At 31.8% G+C, this 21,475-nt stretch overlaps 1 protein-coding gene and 1 long non-coding RNA gene across 2 annotated transcripts; one reads left to right on the plus strand and one right to left on the minus strand.

Moving 5' to 3' along the window:
* Positions 1–3,454: 3,454 nt before the first annotated feature.
* LOC145643137 (lupeol synthase-like) lies at positions 3,455–11,169 on the plus strand. The gene is made up of 18 exons (XM_081694296.1): positions 3,455–3,678; positions 3,983–4,168; positions 4,443–4,532; positions 4,779–4,976; positions 5,410–5,494; positions 5,855–6,021; positions 6,106–6,294; positions 6,383–6,496; positions 6,584–6,703; positions 7,691–7,813; positions 8,225–8,323; positions 8,979–9,035; positions 9,122–9,168; positions 9,328–9,471; positions 9,701–9,878; positions 10,012–10,092; positions 10,193–10,276; positions 11,047–11,169. Exons 1-18 carry the CDS (start codon positions 3,481–3,483, stop codon positions 11,167–11,169), a joined length of 2,283 nt encoding a protein of 760 aa, XP_081550422.1. The 5' UTR covers positions 3,455–3,480.
* Positions 11,170–11,856: 687 nt separating this feature from the next.
* Positions 11,857–15,051, minus strand: LOC145556223 (uncharacterized). The gene is made up of 4 exons (XR_014091810.1): positions 14,921–15,051; positions 12,659–12,765; positions 12,343–12,478; positions 11,857–12,116 (listed from the first exon to the last, which is right to left on the minus strand). It is a non-coding gene; the product is annotated as an uncharacterized LOC145556223 (long non-coding RNA).
* Between the last annotated feature and the right edge of the window lie 6,424 nt (positions 15,052–21,475).

The following is a 21,475-nucleotide window of genomic DNA, read 5'->3' on the forward strand; positions in this document are numbered from 1 at the left end:
TCTTCGATAAGTGCAATTACTAGATATATCAAGGATCACTATTATGGAGATAATAAGTTCGTTCTCTTGGGGCGTCATCATCTGTTGCTAGACTATGAGAGATGATCTTTGGGCTAGTAAAATAGCCCAAAGCCCTCTAGAATGGATCCTATGAGGTCACACACAAAGGTATTGGGTTAAGCAAGTAAGAGGCCCATTATTGGGCCTTATGAGTATTTAACTAATCATGAATAGGATTGGGCTAGTGTAGTTTGATTGGGATTAGGAATTGGGTTTGGTCATGGACTCTTACTATGGATATGATCTATAAATAAGATCTGTGCCTAGGGTTGCAGACATAAGAGTCACAATCAACTTACAGTGAATTGTGAATCAAGGCAACCAATCCCAATTCCCTCATCTCTCTCTCTCTCACGGCACCCCTCTCCCCCCCCTTTGGACTTGCGGCCGACCACCCCTGGTGGTGTTCGCGGTGGTTCGTGACTAGTTCGTTGCTCATACCTCTCCGTAGAAGGTCGATTGAAGAGTTCGATCGCGACTAACTAGCATTAGTGGAGGTCTTAACCTGTGCCTGTGGACCAAGTAGAGGAATCACGTTTGAGGTTCTTTGTCTCCCTTGTTCTTGCTCGATTGCTAATGGAATCACGCTTCAAAGGTATAATTCTTACTCTTTATGTGTTATGCATGAGATCCTTGGTTAGGTGCTATATGAATATAATTCATGATTATTTCCGCTGCGTAGTACCTATAATCCCCTACAATACCATCCGCATCAGTAGCTACAATCAATCTAATATATACATGTTTTATTTACCCGTCGCACTCATTAAATCTATAGACACAATAATAACCTTATATTTGACCTACCAGAACATATATTTTCCTAAGTTAAGCATTGTGCCAAAAACTATATATTATATAATAGTCATATATATAACCAACAACTGATTAAATATAGTATACAACACAAATACTTCGTATATAGGTATGGATACTGATAATTTTATATAAATAAAATATACGGAGTATATATTACTAAGATTTATCCCTACCTTAATTATAAAATGGTTAACAAAACTCTTATAATAGTGCATGGACATTTATATATCTAAAAATGTTCTTTTTACATATATTTTCCCCATTTAATTTTAAAAGCCTTAAAATTGTCTCTTGAATTTGCTAAATTGATTTAAAAGATTATGTTTATTTCAATATTTAAAGTCATTTACTATTTTTATTTCCTTTTGTTTTAATATTTCTATTTAGAATTTATTAGACTAATAGGTTTCAAGATCGAAGTCAATATCTTTTTATCGTACAATCACTAAATCAAAGTCGCTCAACTAAAGTTTTGGACATTGCATAGCTACACAACATCCAACACATTTTATGATTACATGCAAATAATTTTAATAAAACTACGCATTCGATATAAGTTATTAAACAATTTAACTATATATACATTTTGATAGGTTTATATCTTTCATATTAACAAAAATTTACAAATGTTATTATTATATTTTGAAAAAAATTTAGACTTTGGAGTTTTGTATAAGATAGATAAAGGATAAGTTAATTCCCGTCATATATGCATTGAGTTTTGGGTATTCTATCCGGTTCACCCTTTGGGCTAATTAATCCAGATTTGAGGATCTGTTCTAGGCTATTAGGTTTCACTCCCCTTCCGATTGTTGTTGCAGGGGAGCGAACACAGGTCCTCCCTACCAAGTGTAGTCTCAATCACCACTACACCAACAACCAAACACTTGGTATGGAGGACACGTGTTATAAAATATTATATTATATACATATACTCTTTTATATTATAAAAAATATTATATTATATACACATACTATTATAGTTAAAAGTATTATTATGTATAAAACAACATAAATTATTGCACATGATTGTTGTATATCTAGTATAGTACATGAGCAATGCACGATTTTTAAATCAAAATGTTAGTTTTTCTAAAAAAAATTCATAAGTAATAGCATTGTTAATACGAATATTACAATTTAAAACACGAGTAATAGTTATAATACATTTTATATCTGTCCCTTTTTTGTCAAATGTCTAATTCAATTTAACTTTTATTCTTCTTGTTTTGATTGGTTATCGGTTCATTTTTTTTAATTTTTTTTTTTATGTAAGAAAAACAAAAGGTCAATGTAAAAGACATTGTATAGAAAATGAAAGGCCGATTAAAATTAAATTTATGTTCAAGATTATGTATTTTTTTCCAAGACAACATTTCGGCTCAGTATTCAGTATTTGACAAGGAGTACAACTAACGATAAAAGTAATTTTATACTATTTTGTATCTTTATAAAAAACTTTTGTATTCATCCGATTAGTTGAATTGAATTTAGGATAACTTGTAGACTATTTTGGGTAATTTTTATCAATAAAGCATAAATAACTTTCATTCTTTACAGGGTAGCTTTTATAATAGGTGCACAATATTTTATTGTACATCTGATTTTTTTTAAATGTTTGCATTGATTTCATAATTGACGTCAAACTAAATTCTATCGATTTTATTTATTTTTTATAAAAAAAAAACAATATTAGTCTTTCAAAATACGAAATATTTGTTTCCTTAATTATGCCACTTTAATCATATTGCTTCAAATTAGTTATTATTCTTTAACTTGATATAAATAAAGATTGGAAAGACTTTATGGATAAATTTGTAGTATTGGCCTGGAAAGCATATATTTATTATAAAAAAAATTAAATCAATATTTAAGTTAGGAAATCATGAAAATCTTATTCATGTATAGAAACTTGCTTTTATTGTTTGAAGTTTAACAAAAATAACTATGCTTAAATATGTAAACAGTAATTATATAGATATATTTAATAATTAAGATAAGCCAATGAGAGAGTGACATTTGTCATCCTCACATTGAGGCGCTTGTCTTTTAGTATAATATATATATATATATATAGATAGATAGATAGATAGATAGATAGATTGTATAAAAAGTTTTTGTTTATTACATACTAAAAATTATTTTTACTAAACTCAAATTAATTTTATACCAAAATATAATTATTTTTACTAAACTGAACTGGAATTATTTATGTCTCCAATAGGACCTAAGTAATAACAATATTTAAAGGAATCGTTTTGTGTGACCAAATATCTCTATTTTGTCATAAAGAAATGATTTATAGGCCCCCATTGTAGCAAGCCAATAAAAGGAGAGGATAGCTACCATCTCCTAATTGTTATTACTGTAAAAATTGTAGAGGTTAGGTGCCAATTGTTAGAGTCATGCAAAACTGCCCTAGCTACAATCAATATCATTATCTCCTTGCTTCCCTTAATCTCTGCTTATAAAACTCAGCAAATTGAAGTTAATTACTACCTATCTATATTTCACCTTTCTTTCCTAATCAAGCTAGAAAGAATTAAGAGTGATTAATAGTTCATCTGATCTAGAGTGTATGCTTAGTTAAAGTTGGTTATCATGTGGAAATTGAAGATAGCAGAAGGCAAGGGTCCATGGCTAGAGAGTCTAAACAATTTTATCGGTCGACAACATTGGGAGTTTGATCCAGAGGCCGGAACAACGGAGGAACGAGCCGAGGTTGAGAGGGCAAGGGAGGAGTTCAAGAGGAACCGTTTTAACATGAGGCAAAGTGCTGATCTTCTAATGAGAATGGAGGTCAAAATATTTTGTGTTTTACACTTTCTTTGTAAACCTATAGCTCAAAGTAGTTTGACTTTTTTTGTTGACTACTAACCTTTAGTTTATGAGTTAAAGTTTGGTATATACATATACTCCTAAGGATTTAACTTACAAATATTTGTATTCATTTTACGTTTAAAAATTATACTTTGTACACATAAGTTATTTCAATTTTCAATACACGAGTATAGATTAATGTTTTTTTTACGGGTCAAAAATAAAATCGAGGTAACCTGATGCGATTTTTTTGATTAAAATTTTAAACAAAATGTTTGGACAGTTGAGAAAAGGAAAGGCAAATGTGGAAATGGATAAAGGAGTGAAGTTGAAGGAAAGAGAGGAAATAGGAGAGGAAGCAGTGACCATAACACTGAAGAAGGCCATCAACTTCTTTACCAGTATTCAAGCCCATGATGGTCACTGGCCTGCTGATAATGCTGGCCCACTTTATTTCATGCCTCCCTTGGTAAGTTTTTATTTATTTATTTATTATTATTATTATTTTTTTAATAATAATAATAAAAAAAATTAGCTAGTAGCCGCTTGATATAACGAATTGTATTAACTGTTTTGATTAGCCGGTTGCATTTAATAGTTTAACCATCTCTTTATCACTTTTTTTTTTCTTCTTTTTACTGAAGAGTAAATTCCGTTAATGATAGTTGTAGTTTTAACACCAAATTCACTGGAAGAGTATTCCATACAAAGTGATAATATCGCATTGATAAATTAAATTGCAGGTAATGGCGCTATATGTTACAGGAGATCTCAATAAGTTTTTATCCACTGAACACCAAAAGGAGATAAAGCGTTATATATATAATCATCAGGTATTTAGATAGTCTCTAATTTTGTTACTACCTCCGTTATATATTTATTACAACAAAGGGCATTATTTGTGAGACATAAAAAAAAAAAAAAAAAAAAAAACTATGTTGCAATTAATATGAAACGAAGGTAGTATATCTATATTGGTTAATGTCTTTTCTTTTTCTTGATAACATTTAATTTAATTGTTCTATTTTCTGCCTAATTAATACCAAGTATAAAGTATATTTTTGCAAAATATATTGCAGAATGAAGACGGAGGATGGGGATTCCACATAGATAGCCATAGTACCATGTTTGGTTCAGCAATTAGCTACATTGCTCTAAGGTTGTTGGGAGAAGGCCCTGATGATGGTGAGGATAACGCGATTGCAAGGGGTCGTAAATGGATCCTTGACCATGGTGGTGCTACAAGCATTCCATCATGGGGGAAATTTTGGCTTTCGGTTTGTTCACATTTATCTCCTTTACTACTATGTATTTTCATGTTTACTTGGAAGTAGCTAACTAACACTACACAGTTTAAGCCATACACTTATGTACAACGTGAGCACCATACATGCTTTCGTTACAAAGGACGTATATAACATGTGAGTTCTTTTGAATACATGCACTTTCATGCTATGTTCCAAAAACGGCTGACATAATTAAAGAACATGAAAGTGTATGTATTCAAAAGAACATGATCATTAAATGATCATAGAAGCAACTAAATTGACTACCAAAGAGTTAATTACGTGACGTTATAGCCTATAGATCATGATTTTTATTGAGTACTATACATATGTATGTAGTTTGTTACATAATCTTTTTATCTCGAGTAACAGAAAAACTTGTAACAAGCTGGCCCTTGTTTTGGCTTTGGACCGATTACTATAGGTGCTTGGAGTGTACGAATGGGATGGGTGCAACCCAACGCCTCCAGAGCTTTGGCTACTCCCTGATTCTTTACCAATGCATCCAGGTTCTCAAACTACTCTATACATCCATACTTGATACTTATGTAGTGCTACATGTAATTTGGCTCTTACAAATAGGCTATATTTATCTTTTATTGACCAAATCATACTAACTTTGACGGTACATTTTAAACGCGTGGATTGGAGTGTTATGAACAAATATATAAGACTTTAGGATTCAACATAAGAGCATGTACTACCTCAGTAAATGATGATCAAAGATTTACGATTTGGTTGTAATACTCAATATTACATTTACAAAACCACTTTCATATGAAACATTGTTAGATTAGTCTAGAAATAACTTGGAATTATTTAATTTTTTTGCTCTCAACATAAAACTTTGATGTATAATTAAATTGCAGGGAAAACTTTGTGCTATTGCCGATTAGTGTACATGCCAGTATCATACTTGTATGGTAGGAGATTTGTTGGTCCAATCACTCAACTCATTGAGTCACTTAGAACAGAAATTTACCCTCAGCCATACCATGAAATTAACTGGAACAAAGCTAGAAACTCATGTGCTAAGGTAAGCGCTAGAATTTCTTACGACGTAATTATGAACACAATCGAGCATAATTATGTAATTTACACAACTAACAACTTTTTGTAGGAGGATCTTTATACCCCACATCATGTGTTGCAAGACATGATTTGGGGACTTCTTCACCACATTGGTGAGCCAATCCTCAACCGTTGGCCCTTCTCGAAACTCAGAGAAAAGGCGCTCAAAACAGCAATAGCAAATGTACACTATGAGGACATCAACAGCAGATACTGCTGCATTGGTTGCGTTGAGAAGGTACACATACATTGTTACCATTCACAATTGCCCTTGAATTTTGTCTTTACTTTCTTTCAGTGAATGCCATTAAGACCTTGTGGCACAGGTACTTTGTTTGATGGCTTGTTGGGCGGAAGATCCGAACTCAACAGCATACAAGAAACATCTAGCCAGGATCCCAGATTATTTGTGGGTTTCTGAGGATGGGATGAAGTTTACGGTAACTTTTAGTAACGAAGCAAAAATTGTTGTGTAACAAACTTTCGTGTGCAATTTACTAATAATCCTCGTACAAATTTGAGAGCAGGCCCTTGGCTGCCAAACCTGGGATGCAGCACAAGCGTTTCATGCAATATATGCCAGTGGTCTTACTCATGAATATGCAACACCACTTAAGAAAGCGCACAGTTTTCTCAAAGCTTCACAGGTTTTTTTTTTTTTTTTTCACTCAACTACGACCTTATATATATACAATGAGAAAGATCTTAAAATGAGAAAGACGAGAAGAAATCTCAACCATTCATATGAGCAATCTAGCGGCTGAAATTAGAACAAAAAAACACGCTACTCTACTTCATCTCTCTCACTATATCTCTACTGATCAAATATCCTTGATTTTAGAACTTAGTTCCCACAAATTCACGCTACTCTTCCATCTACCATCTAATTAAAACCGACCGTCGTCCTCATTTTTACTATTCATCTTTTCCTCCTACAAGTTTCATGATTATTTTTCTCCTTGCCTTCAATTCTTCCCTCCAAACTCCAGTACAAGCAATCTGATCATCTTCACCATTTTAGATCATAGATTTTAATTTAGCAGCTTCCCCTAACGATCGCCAATGAATGTTGTTCCACAACTATGTAATGGAAATAAAGGATTAGAGAGAAAGATAAATGGGGTGATTTTAGGTGAATGAATAAGAAAACTATGCAACTAAATTAAATCTAAAGGGTAACTTGAAATGTCTACTGGAATTGGTAATGACGTGCCCTCTCTACCCAAATACATGTTCTTAGCTAAATGAATAAGAGTAATCAATATGCATTTTCAGAATTAAAATCATGCACATTCTGTTTAAATTTTATGCACATCGAATATAAATCGAAAAATTTATGCATTCAATTAAAAAAGTTTGCACATTCAATGCAAAATATAAGCATATATAATCCCTCTCTTCCTTCTCATTTTAGCAAACTTCTCATATTACAAACTACTAATAAAGAATCATGAAATACTTTTGAGTTATACAAAATATATTTTAAAACCGGATATTTTAAATTCTTTAATTTTTCATAGAATATTTTCATAAGAGGCCTATGAAGATCATGCAAGTATGCCAAAATACTTGTATGTAAAATATCGTGTAAAATTTCTCCTAAAATTTTTACTCTGATGCAAATTGCAATATAGGTTAGGGAGAATCCATCAGGAAATTTTAAGGAGATGTATAGACATATTAGTAAAGGTTCATGGACTTTCTCAACACCAGATCACGGCTGGCAAGTCTCTGATTGTACTGCGGAAGGACTCAAGGTGATTAAATACATACATTTTCAAACAGAAAGCAAAATATTATATTTCATTTAAATTGTATGCTTCATGATAAAAATGAGAACTATTTCCCTTTTTAATCTGATGGTATATATTACTCAATTAATTTTTATTGATCATGTAATCATCAAATGAGCAAAAAATAACATTTATGCGCCTTAAATAACTTATATGTTTGTATATAAAAATTTGATTAATTTCAAATGAGCAAAAAATAACATTAGTGCACTTTAAAAATGACTTATATGAGTGTATAAAAAATTTCATGAATTTCAAACAAGCTTAAAACAACTTGAAATACTAATTATCCAAGGGATTGTGGTTGATTGTTTTACCAGAAGATTATGTATCCTTTTTTGCTTGTCGTTATGTTCCAATGGTATTGTTTTATAGGTTGCACTGCTATTTGCAAAAATGTTTCCTGAACTTGAGGAAGAGAAAATGGAAGCTGAGCGCCTATTTGATGCTGTGAATGTCATTCTTTCTCTACAGGTTAGTGTTATACATACAGTTATTGAATTAAATTAGAGACCATTGTCATTTTGTATTATGTTTTATTTCGATTCGCCACCTTTAATTATATAAATTACTAGGTTAGTGCCCGTGCATCGTACAGTAGTAACAATTTTTTTTTCATAATTAATTTGTGATATAATATAAAAAAAATGAGGCAATTTATATGAAATATGCAAATGCAGTGTGTATAAGAAAATTGAAATAATAAAGCCAAATTATTAAAATTAAATGAGAAAAAAATTATTGTTGATTAGTTCATGTGTTTTTTTCCCAAAAATAACTATACAATGTACTTTTAAAAAATACACTAAGTAAAATAACAAAAAAAAAATAACGATGACATCGTATATTGTTTTAGCGGGAAATTTTTTTATTATAGTTTGACATGTGTCAAAAATGATGTGAGCATGTTCTGTTTTAGTATTAGTTAATAGATATTTACCTCAGCCTATTTTAACTTATTTCAAACAAAATAATGTCTACTATATCCAAACACATTCATTATTTCAAATATAAACACATAAGTTCCGATAATTTCAAATATAATGATAATAGCAATATACTAGTAGATTGCTAGTATGAGATATGTTGGAGTAATTATTCCAAGCATTTTATCCTATCCTTTTGTTAGAGTGAGAATGGTGGTTTAACAGCTTGGGAGCCTCAGCGAACATACCGTTGGATTGAGGTATAACCAACTTCTATCTTAATATAGATTAAGTTAAAATCAAATTAATTTTATAATTTCTAATGAGATGTATTGTCTAATCTCAGAGATTCAATCCAACAGAGCTCTTCGATGATGTTCTAGTCGAAAGAGAGTAAGCTTCTATATACTAACTTATTTCATACTCCATAGTTATCAGCTAATACTGTGGTTTTTAACTAGAGATGATCATAGACCGAGCCAAGACGATCAGTTGTAGAGTTTAACTTTTCTAATTTGATAAATGTAATCTTGCTTTTTACTGTTATTATAGGCATGTTGAGTGCACTTCCTCAGTAATCCAAGCTTTAACACTCTTCAAGGAGCAATACCCAAATCACAGGACCAAAGAAATAGAAGACTCCATCTCTAGAGGAATACAATACATTGAAAGGACTCAAAACCCTGATGGTTCTTGGTAAATACAGAGTTTATTATTTTCGTACTGCTGATCTTTAATTGAAATATGATTTTCGTACGAAAAAAAATAAAAAAAATACAATTGACATTGTTTCACACGTAATGCAATTTTGATTTCTATCTTGAATGTATCTTCCTTTTCATTTGTTCAGTTGAATTCTCTATCTAAGAAAATACACTTGAGGAATTGAGAGTTATTTCTTGTTGGTTTGTTCTTGTGGGGATAGGTATGGTTTTTGGGGAATTTGTTTTACCTATGGAACATGGTTTTCAGTGGAGGCACTACTAAGGTGTAATAAAAACTACCATAATAGTCAGGCTGTGCGAAAGGGATGTGAGTTTATACTCTCAAAGCAATTGCCTAATGGCGGGTGGGGCGAAAGCTACCTCTCAAGCTCCAACGAGGTACTCTAATCCACTCCCCTCCCTCCCTCCCTTGTGGTGGTAAAAGCTGCATTTCTTGTAGAGAAATAACATCAGTCTGTGAGGAGTTTTCCCTAAAAGTTTAGATTTGTGAATCTTTGGGATTGTGGAACAGGTTTATACAAACCTAAAAGGGAACAAGTCAAATCTGGTGCAAACTTCATGGGCATTGTTAACTCTCATTAGAGCAGGGCAGGTGAGTATAACTGTATTCTATCCTGCATTTCCTATTGCAACTTAAAAAATGACAGCAAACTTAAAACTATGGTTAACCCAAATGGTTCTCAATGTAACAGTGGGAAGTAGATCCCGACCCCGTAGACCGAGGGATGAGGTTGGTAATCAACTCACAGTTAGAAAATGGAGACTTCCCGCCACAGGTAATTACAAGATTCAGTTTTGATATGCAGTCACAAAAGCTAACAAAAGTAAATACATCTATTCAATAATATAACCTCCTATTCTTGAGTTTTACTGCAGCAGCATAAATGCAGTTTTGTCCATGGTAAAAAAGCCAATTCAATTATCGATTTTATTCAATAAACCGCTAATTCAATTATCGATTTTATTCATAAACCGCTACTTCAATTAGTTACCTTGGACAAAACCTCTAATTCAGCAATTTTACTTCAGACAAAACTTCTAATTCAACAATTTTAATGTGAACCGACCAAAAAAAAAAATGATTATTAGCTCTTAAGATGGTGCATAAACCCTCCGTCCCTAAATAAAAGTCTCATTTACTCAAGAGTGAATTTAAAAAAATGATAAGAGGTTAGGACATTAGGTTGATTAATTGTAAACTAGAAAAATAGTAATGTTTTATATGAAGGTGAATAAAAAAAGTGGATACTGATAAAAAAATTTAGGACTTTTAAAGACACAAAATTATAGTAAAATGAGACTTCTATTTAGGGACAGAAAGAGTATCACTTAACAATATAATAATGTTAAAAAAAAATCAAGGTGAAATTTCTTGTATCCAAGGACCAAGGCTATTCTTCATGGTAAGAGTAGACTGTCCTATACATGAATTTGCCTTGGACACGTGAATTTCAAGTTACAACCCAGATTCTCATTTAATGTCAGTCACAGTACACAGTTTTACTACTTATCCATAATATCTAACAGCTATGGTAACTTTATACAGGAAAGCACTGGAATATTCATGAAGAACTGCATAATCGAATATTCGTCATACAGGTGCATTTTCCCCATATGGGTTCTCAGTGAATATCGTCGTGCACAAGCACAAAGATCAGCCATACAATAGCCAAAACTCATTGGAACTCCAAGAGAGATTGGTCACAAGCTATTAGTATATATAGTGTATTGCTGCTTAACATCACAGGATGTAGAAGCAAATCAATAAATCATCCTTAGTTGGCTATAATCGAATTTTATGCTCTAGTTTACTATCTTTGTCAATGTAAGGTTACTGAGGTAACATCTAAAGGGTAACTTCCAAAAGTCAGGCCACATTACAATTTCATTTATTTTAAGGGCATTTTGTGAAATTATAGGAGTGATTTCCGTGAAAATTGCTTAAACATACAAAATTCCTAAATTATGCTGCTTTCTGACAAAATTCCTTACATACCATCCACGTCAGCTAAACAATCTAGGATTTTTTTTAATTAAAAAGCGTGAAACTGCTGATTGAATTAGCGGTTTATAGTTTAATGAACCGCTATATACACCGCTAATTCATATAACGGTTATATTGTGAACCAGGAAAAAATTATTTCATATTTACAAACGTTGACGTGGACGGTAGGGAATTTTGTAAAAAAAAGTGATACATTTATGAAATTTTGATCTCTTTAAGCATTTTCTATGGATATCACTCAAAGTAAAGTGTGTAAGGTACTGAAAATGTTAAGCTTTTACCATTTTATAATTTCCAATTTGGTGATGCCAAAAGCATAGCTTTAGTCAGAGATCCTATAAGAAGAGCTCACAGAAATCAAGAGTTATGAAAAAAATAAAATAAAATTATATGATCTTATAAATATCAGGGAAACCGTTTAAACAATTCAAAACAAAACAAAACCAAAAGACTTAGAAAAGAAAAACAGGGTTAAAAGATGATTTTCTAGAGTGAGATTTACGTTACTGAAAGGGACATGATTTGGCTGACGAGACCAGGATCTTGTTGCAGCAGCTCCTTTAGGTTGTTTTCCACTTCCCCCATCTGTTTTTCCAGTTACACTTAGAAGTCTGTCACCAAATATAAAGACAACACATCAAGTTAATGTCTACAGCAACAAAGTAATCTCAATAAATGAACACATACAACTGAAATTGGGATATATTTATGAAATATTGCTAGGTCGTCTTGCTAATATGACACTAATTAACGATTTCAAAAACGATAAACTGAAAACCAAACAAGTGAAAGACAAATTGAGAAGGTAGAAAACAAACAATTAATAAGTATAAAAACCTGTAAAGAAGCTATGGCAGTCTCACTATCCTTGAACTTCTGTTCCTTTTCATCCATCAAGACCGAATTTGGCAAAATATTGTTGAGGATTTACAACCATAGATTCTGTAAGCCAAGGAGGACTCTCGCGTTCTTCCTGCATAACAAAGGTAACAAAAACACCATTAAGTACAAAAATTTATAAGGTAAACAATCAACCAACAATACAGCAGTCACATATCAATTGAACATAGGTCCCAAACTGCACCAAACCCCAAAAGTTACAGACATGTGGTTCAATTCATGTATCAAAAACTTATACTGATATTGAACTTACCAATTGATTTGTATGTATTCGTGTCATCAGGCACTTGTCGCAACTGCTCCAAGGTTAAGTAAGAACGCTTCTTTGCAGTTTCTTTAGATCATATTTGGTTTTTGCACCTATATAGATCATAGAACATGGTTATACTTAACTATACAAAAGCATAATAGACAAATTGCAGCCCATAAAACTAATGTACTAGAGGGGAAAGTTTGATAGGGAGCACTTAACATGAGTCAAAAGTTATTTAGTGCAAACATCAGACTATAGGAGACATGTACCAATGAACATCTCACACTAAACAAGTTCCTCATTCCTCATAAAATGTTTTTGGAGAGTAACAGGATGAGTGATAGGATATGGAGATAGCCTAGAGAAGGATATGTAGATTGCTTCACATATCTACCTATGTGTCACGGTCAAGTGTTATGACACTAGAACTGTATAGCACTCTCCCGTCTATTGGCAACAAGGGCACAAACCAAGTGCGGAAATGGCTTGTCAGCACGAAGCACCACATTCTATAGACGAGTTTGATAGGCACTCTGGCCTGTTGGCGACAAGAGTGGAGTCAAGGGGGGTTGATCGGGGCTTGTGACTGTCTGGCAGGGCAAAAGCGGGTTCGACGATGAATTTTGATTATTTTGAGGGTTTCTTGAGATTTTATCAATTTTTGGGTGTTTTATACAAGTGGCAGCATAATTTCTATAAATGCCTACAACAACACACAAGTAATAAAGCTATAGGCAATGGGTAGGAAGCTCAGACATTATTAATCATTGCCTCCTACAGAACTTCTTCTTGAAATTACTCTAAGGCCTAGAAAACTTAAGTAAAAGGCCTAGCCAGCTTCAAATACACTCAAAGAGAGTTGGATTCTAACATTATGCTGCCAGTTCTTTGCTTGGCACGGCTAATGCCAAGCCCAGGTGCAAGGGTTGCATTAGCTAATGGACAGACAGCATAAAAACATTGTAGAAGCTTTGTAACAGGTACTATTACCAGTTTACCACTGTATGCAATTTAAAGTCCAAATTCCAAATTAAGCATGCTAGGTTAGAGGGCCCAGAGGTGTGCCATGTCAGGCGATCTTCTTGGAAATGACCCACTAAAATTCTTTTTTCACCATTGACTGAAGCTCTACCAAATAGGTTATATTAGAGAGTTCAGGATGTCCGTACCATTTGCACAACTATAATGGATTTAAGTTCTTTATATAACCTAATCATCTTTATAAAAAATTGGAGAGAAAAAGAATTATGACATACAATCTACAAAGGGAATGAGGCCGTCACAATTCCCAAATCATTTGAAGACCTATGTTACTTGACTTTTGGGAAGCAAGACTCTAAGGAGTGGTAACATCAAGCTTTTGAATATCTCTACTCCGCTTGTCCTTAAATAAGCTTCATTTCTCACAAAATAAAAGTCTCATTATTTATTCAGTCTTTAATTCACTTTTAATCAACAAAAGCCCTCCAACCCTTATATTTCTCTCTTCCTCAAAACAGTAAATTATCCCATTATCTTCCTTTTTTTTAAAAAAAAAAAATTCAACTTTAATCTACAATACGCTACTATAACTCCTTCCTAAATCCGTGTACACCGGATAAACGTGGTGGAAAGGGATGTAACACTAAAACTTCATACTCCCCTTCTCTGAACCCCTTCTTTTTCTATTTTTGACTACCAATATTAATCGAACTACTAATAACCTAATTCCAACCATATTATGCCTGAGCATAGATACAAGTTCTAATTCAACATAGTCAAATAACTAATTCAATCATTCAACAACTGCAACATGTACATGTCTATATTACAATAGATACAAATAGCATCTTGTTCACTTAGGAGCTCACTTAAGCACAAATACAACATACAGGCATCCAGCCAAATCTCAAATATTCAAATTCTTCTTTCATTCAAATCCCTTTGTCTTTCGTCTTTTTCTACTAGTATGGTAATTGACAAGCACAAGTTATAGAAATGGATATCGAATATACATATTATTCAAAGACAAAAACCATAAAAATAACATAAAACCAATCTTTTCTTTCCAGAGGAAAAATCCATAACACCGAATGCAATTAAGTAGCAAAATGAAACAATAAATCATGATAAGAACAAGGCAGCAAAATTCGAGACAAACAATGTCATTAAGTAGTATCATTCACATATAAATCTCAAATCAGAAATACCCTAAACAATTCACATATTACATAAAAACCCTAAAATTGATTGAATGCTTAATTCACGAAGAAGATAATGAACCTTAGAGATGTATGCCGGAAAAAGATATCGGATTCAATTTTCCGACGGCAATCACCGGAACCATTTATTCGCGCACACCCACTCATTGAGAGATTACTTTACATTTCACCTCATTGTAATTTTCTCTTGGGAAATTATTATTGGTACACTCGGTTTTTATCTTTGGTACACCTCATTAAATTTCCATTACTACACCTCATTAAATTTCCATTACTAGTGGTACATCCATAATTAACAACTAATTAACTACAGTTACTGAAACGTTAATCAAATGTTTAGTTAAGGTAAATGGGAGGGATTTTGCATAGACTTGAGTTGACTAAAATGCCCTCCCCCTCATTAACTCTCCCTTCAATCCCAAATGTATTAATTTACTCCAAATTAGGTTAGTTCCCGTACCATGCACGGTAATTTTCAGTAATCTTTATTAAACTATCATTATAATTGGTTTTTATTAACAAAAAAATCTAAGAATATAGTTGACAAATTTGATCAAAGTATTGAATTACAAAAGATATGTTAGGTATAAAATGATGTAGAAAATAATCAAAACTATGTTAAGAATTTTTTTTGTTTTAATAACTATATAAAAATTTGTGTTAAAATATGTCGAATCTTTTTCTTTTTAGCTGGTGTGTCTTTTAGTATATTGTTATTGATTGATTTTTTATCTTTTTTTTTTTCTTCTCATTCATTCTCTAACCCTAATTATCGCTCTTCTGGAGCAAATTCTTTGGAGTTTCAGGCTTGCTTTGTGGATTTAAAAAGGTTAGTGGGTGGTTATCTTTTGTTGTAATTTCATAATTTTTCGGTTTAAATTGCTAGGTTTTAGATGAAATTTGCAAATTCTTGTGAATGGTTGAATATTGTTGACGGGTTGAATTATGGTCTAATATTACTTAATTTAGCCTTGGTTTATGTTTTTTTTGCATATGAATATGGTGCTTGCTTATTTTTGTACTCTCTGACTTACTGTATTTAAAATTGACGACTTTAGGTTGCAAGCTACAGTGTTACTAATTGTATGATGATTATTCTAGGTTTAAATGTGTTCTTGTGATCTATTGTTGTGATTAAATCATGGTCGAGTAATTTATTTTGCAGAATGGGTGACATAATTACTATGAGATTTAAATATAAGCAGCATAATATAATGTTGATATTGATGTGGATTGTGATAAGATCAATTTGATGGACTTAATGATAGAATTTGAAGATATTTTACAAAAGAAGGGAGTAGTTATTTTGAACCCTATATTTGCTTATGAATATAGGGGTAAGCATTGGCCAATAGATGATGATGGGGTCTGATGAGGATGTTTGAGTCATTAATTGATGTTAAGATGTATGAGATTGTGGTTGGGACTGCTGTAAATTCAACTTATATGTATGACTTAATCTCTGAGTTTAAGAGGAACAAAGGTGGTGAACTATGTGGCCAGGGTGTACATGAAGAGTCAGAATCACCGCCTCTAAACTAACCATTTAATTATTATGTAGAAAAATGAGAATTAGAGGTTGATTAGAAGAAATTAGAGGTTAATTCGGTGAATTAGTGGGATTAGGTTGTTTTACACAAAAAAAATTTCAACTTCGGGTTTTCTTTCATGATGAAGTTTTTAAATTTTTTTTTTTTTTTTTTTTTTTTTTTTTTTTTTTTTTTTGCAAAATGGTGTATTTAAAAGGTTTTTTTTTTTTTTTTTTTTACAAATTTGCCTAATTATTATAGACCTGAGTAATAAGTTTCTCCATTCTCCGATTAACATCGTTTTGAATTTTAAAAATATTCAAACATAATCTTTATTGATCATTTGTTGTTTTTCTCTTCATTTCAAATTAATTAACAGTACACTGATATTCAAGTACACAAGTCAATACATACATTTACCACTAGATAATACTCGCGCCATGCTTGATTTTTAATGAGGGTAATTGAAATTAAATGCTTCCTCCGTTTTTTTTTTAGTTGCAACACTTCCCTAAAATGGAAATGTCACAATAGTTACAACACACCATAAAAAGAAGGTTTTTATGGTGAAAATTATACTATTATCTTTAATTAAACCACATGACTCACTTGATTATAGTCCTAACAACCTTTTAACTCCATTTTATGTATATTATAACATATGAGGTCTACTTTTCTTAAATACCGTGATATAGTATGTGTTGTAACATATATATATATATATATATATATATATATATATATATATATATATATATATATATATATATATATATATATATATATATATATATATATAAAATTAAAGTATAAAGTTTCTAAATGCATTAATAATTATGCAAAAATCTAAACATTAAAGTTAGAGTTTAGGAGGGAAAAATATTCCCTCCAAAGAAAACTTTAATATAGTTTAGGTATATATATTAATGGGCTTAACAATTAAGCGGGAAATTTTTTCATGAGGTAGCGTTACGTGTACAACTTTGGAAAAAGATGACACCAACGATTGCTACTTTAGCATTAGGGTAAGGGCCTGTTCACATTTACTTAATTTCAGTTCATCTCTAATCAGTTCAGCTTTAATCAGTTCAATTTAGTTCAGTTTAGCTCCTAATTTCTCTTTCTCATAAAATATTAATTTCAGCTTAGTTCAGTTCAGTTAGCTCCAATCAGTTCAGTTCAGTTCAGCTCCAACCAGTTCAGTTCTGCTCATTTCAGTAAATGTGAAAAGACCCTAAGTTTATCCCCAGACCCAAATTCTTAATTCAGATTCAGCCACGTCAGCTTTCCACTAAGGATAAATTATTTTTTTAATTATAAGACTCATATTAGACTTTTTCCACTTTTAACACATTATCTCAAGACTCATCACTCTAGAAAATAGATAATTAAGGATTTTTTATGAATTCTAAATTTAACTATGAGAATTCAAATTCACAAAACGAGGCTTTTACGTTATTTTTATTTTTTTTGCAAAGTCCAAGCTCAATTTGGATTTTTAGGGAAAAAATGACCCCTAAAACCTTTAATGGAACACTTTTTTAACACGAAAATCGAGAAAAAAATTAAAACCTTTAGGTTACAGCTTGAAACTTTTCAAAGGGAGGGGCACAACGTGGAATAGTCAATACCGTAGAATTTCCCAAGAAAGAAAGTATGACCCCATAAAAAATCCTTCTATAATTTTTTCCCCATTGATTTCACCCCTGAAAAAATCACCCCATTAAAAATCAATTTTATTTATCCTTTCACCACCAGCTAATCAACCGTAACCTTAAAGTCTTAAACTATCAACAAAATCTATTACCACTAATTAATATACCATCACCACTAATTAATATACAGTCACCACTAATCAAACAAGATCCAAAACGCTGATGAAGGCGTGTTACAGAGATGGTTTCAGTGCTTGGAGGGGGGAGGGGGTGGTGCCGGAAATTATGAACAACTCAAACCGATATTACAAAAAATCGCTTAACAAACGTCATCTACCATGTACACAAACAGAGTAATAGATGCTGGTTTCGGTTTTGGCTGACTTATGGGGGCGAAATTACATTGGGGCTAGCAGAGGCCCGACCTCCATAGCCTAGCCCCGCAACCCATAATTTTTTGGAAAAATTGTCAAAAAATAATATAAACTTTAAGCGATCTCAAAAATAAGTCAATTAATAAAATAATTATTTTTTAATAAGGCAAAAGCTAATGAGCGCCCCGGGCGTCAGATAAGAGAATTAAAGTGCAAATATTAGAGTTAAATTAACATTAATTACATCGAACGACGCGTGATTTTATCATGAATTCCTAACTTAATATCATTTCAACCAATATAATTTATCCTTATCCAACACCCCGGGGCGCTCGTTAGCAAGATCCTTTTAATAATACAAACTTTAAGGGGTATCCGTAGGATGTAAATGAACCAAGCCGATCAATAAACTACTCGTGTTCGGGCTCAGTTGAAGCTCGTTCATGGACGTTTATTTAATAAATGAGCCGAGTTTAAACAAATTTTGAACCTCGTTTAATAAATGAGCTTGAACACGAACATAGATATGCTCGTTCAGATAAGTTCATAAACAACTCGTTTATTTATGTTCATGAACAACTCATTTATTTATGTTCATGAATTATTGATTTATGGACAATTGTTGATTTAGTTATTAAATTTATAATTAAGATTCCATAATTATGCTTGAAATTTTCAAATATCAAAAGTACAAAGCTCATATATTGGAGAAGCTCGATTATTATTTAGTTCGTTCATGAAAGACTCGTACCGTTAAATAAACAAGTTGTTCACGAACCGTTCGTGAACATATAGTATACTAAATGAGCCGAGCTTGAACAGAAATTTGAACTCGCTTGAAATCTCGGGATCGGGCTCGAACTCGCCTAAGTTAAATGAACATGAACATAAACAAGGTAATACTCGGCTCGGCTCGGCTCATTTACACCCCTAGGTATCCGCTTTAAACAAGTTAAAATCGGTTACTTACTTGATGAACAGGTTATATGAAATACGTGGCATTTGTATTATTTTTTGTAAACTGTTAAACAAGTTTATAAGATAAATAAAAAAAAGTTAACCGGACAAATTAGTGGTAGGTAAAATAACTTGTTTAAAGTAGATACCCCTCAAAGTGTATTATGAAAAAAGTAATTAAAAGAATGATTTGTTTTTAGTGGACCGTTCAAAATTTGTATTATTTTTGACAATTTTTTCTAATTTTTTTTTTTAACTTAGCCCCTACATATTTGTTGTACATGTAACTTTAAGTGAAGAGAAGTAACAGATAAATAGTCCTTTTTTAATGGTAGAAAAGTAAAACATGATGCACAAAGTCATAAGATTAATCCTTCTAACTCTCCAACTTTGGTGTTTTTTTTTTTTTTTTTTTTTTTTTTTTTTTTTTTTTTTTTTTCCTTTTTTAATACTATTTCTTTATTTTATATCTTGTATAAGTTGTTAGATAAATACTTTAATTTGTCTAAATTTGATTAATTGATGACCACCATGATTTTGCCTTTAAAAATGATGTTGTGACATACATTCAAAAAACGCATAACTTTCTAGTATCTTGTTGCATATTGCTAGTTTATGTTTCTCTTTGTTTTTGTTAATTGTCAAAGATTTAGAGTAGAGTTTGCATTGCCTTGATAAGATGTTGTGACATACATTCAAAAAAGCACGTAACTTTCAATATTTTAAATGTTGTATATTTTTAGTTTACGTTTTACCTTATTTTTATTATTAATCATTACTGCTCCATCCGTTTTTAAATACTTGCTCCATTTCTATTTTTTACACTATTTATTCATCTTATTTTAACTAATGTTTGTGATTTATACATAAGAAAAAATATAGTCTTGAGGGTACTTGTTGGAATCATCTCAATGAATAGATTATTAAATTTCAATTGTTAGAATTTATACTTATTGATAATTAAAGATATCATTGATCAAAGATTAACATCGGCATTCGTGCCCAAGAGAAATGGAACAAGTATTTAAAAACGGAGGGAGTAATTACTTAGGGCGTGTTCGGCGCTAGCTTTTTAGTAGCTTTTAGGTAGCTTTTAGTGGTTTGACCAAGTCAAATCACTACTTGACAAAAAATGTGGGTGTTTGGCAAAGTAGTGGTTAAGATAGCTTTTAGTGGTGGAGGTAGCTTTTAAGAAAAGTTAGAAAGATTAACTTTTGAAATTGGATGTAGCTTTTGAGGTAGCCGTTGAAAATTTAATCTATAGTTTTAAAAATAAAATGTTGATTTTTATATGTAACAGCTAATCAATCGCTACTTTACCTAACACTAAATTATTTATCTTCACAGCTAACAGCTACATACACAACTCACAGATATTTCCACAGCTACAACTACCTTCACAGCTATATTTCGCCGAACATGCCCTTACAAGTATTTTAACTTTAACTTAGAAGTACTGTCTTGTGATTTGTCATAATGTTAAATTATGTAGAATGATGAACTTTTACCTCTTTTATATATATGGTTTTTATTTTTTTATTATTTTTTTTATTTTAAAAGAGTTAAATGATGAAATATTGCATAGAAAATTTTTAATAGCTGCTAGCAAGAAAGTATTTTAGCCCTTGAAAATATAATAACCTTGGCCCGTTAGCTTTTAATTCTTGGCTACTATACGCCCCTGAGCATGTGATCTGGAAATAAAAAAATGAGTTGACATTGTAACGCTGTACTTCTTAATTACTAAAAGGCTACTTGATTGACTAAGTTGGTTGATCATAAAGATCAACCAGGGCCTCCCCCATACATTTCGTCATCTTTTCTCAAAAAGAAAAAAAAAATACAAACTTTCTACTATTGGTGAGCTCTGCTTGTACATGTAACGAGCGAGCGACAAGTTACAATTCGGGAAGTTGAGATGATGTGGAGTTAATATTTTCATTATGAAATTATTTATAAGCCTCATTCTTTGTTAGCATGGGCCAATAATATTAAAGAAATGGATATCATCATCGAGTCATTATATCTATACAGTTTTTATAATATAATGTAAAAATATTTAACAACCGTACATTGTAGGGATTTAACCTGGTTATCATCG

Source organism: Chenopodium album, chromosome 8 (genome assembly GCF_948465745.1).
Source record: "Chenopodium album chromosome 8, dcCheAlbu1.1, whole genome shotgun sequence".
In the NCBI taxonomy this organism is placed as follows: domain Eukaryota; kingdom Viridiplantae; phylum Streptophyta; class Magnoliopsida; order Caryophyllales; family Amaranthaceae; genus Chenopodium; species Chenopodium album.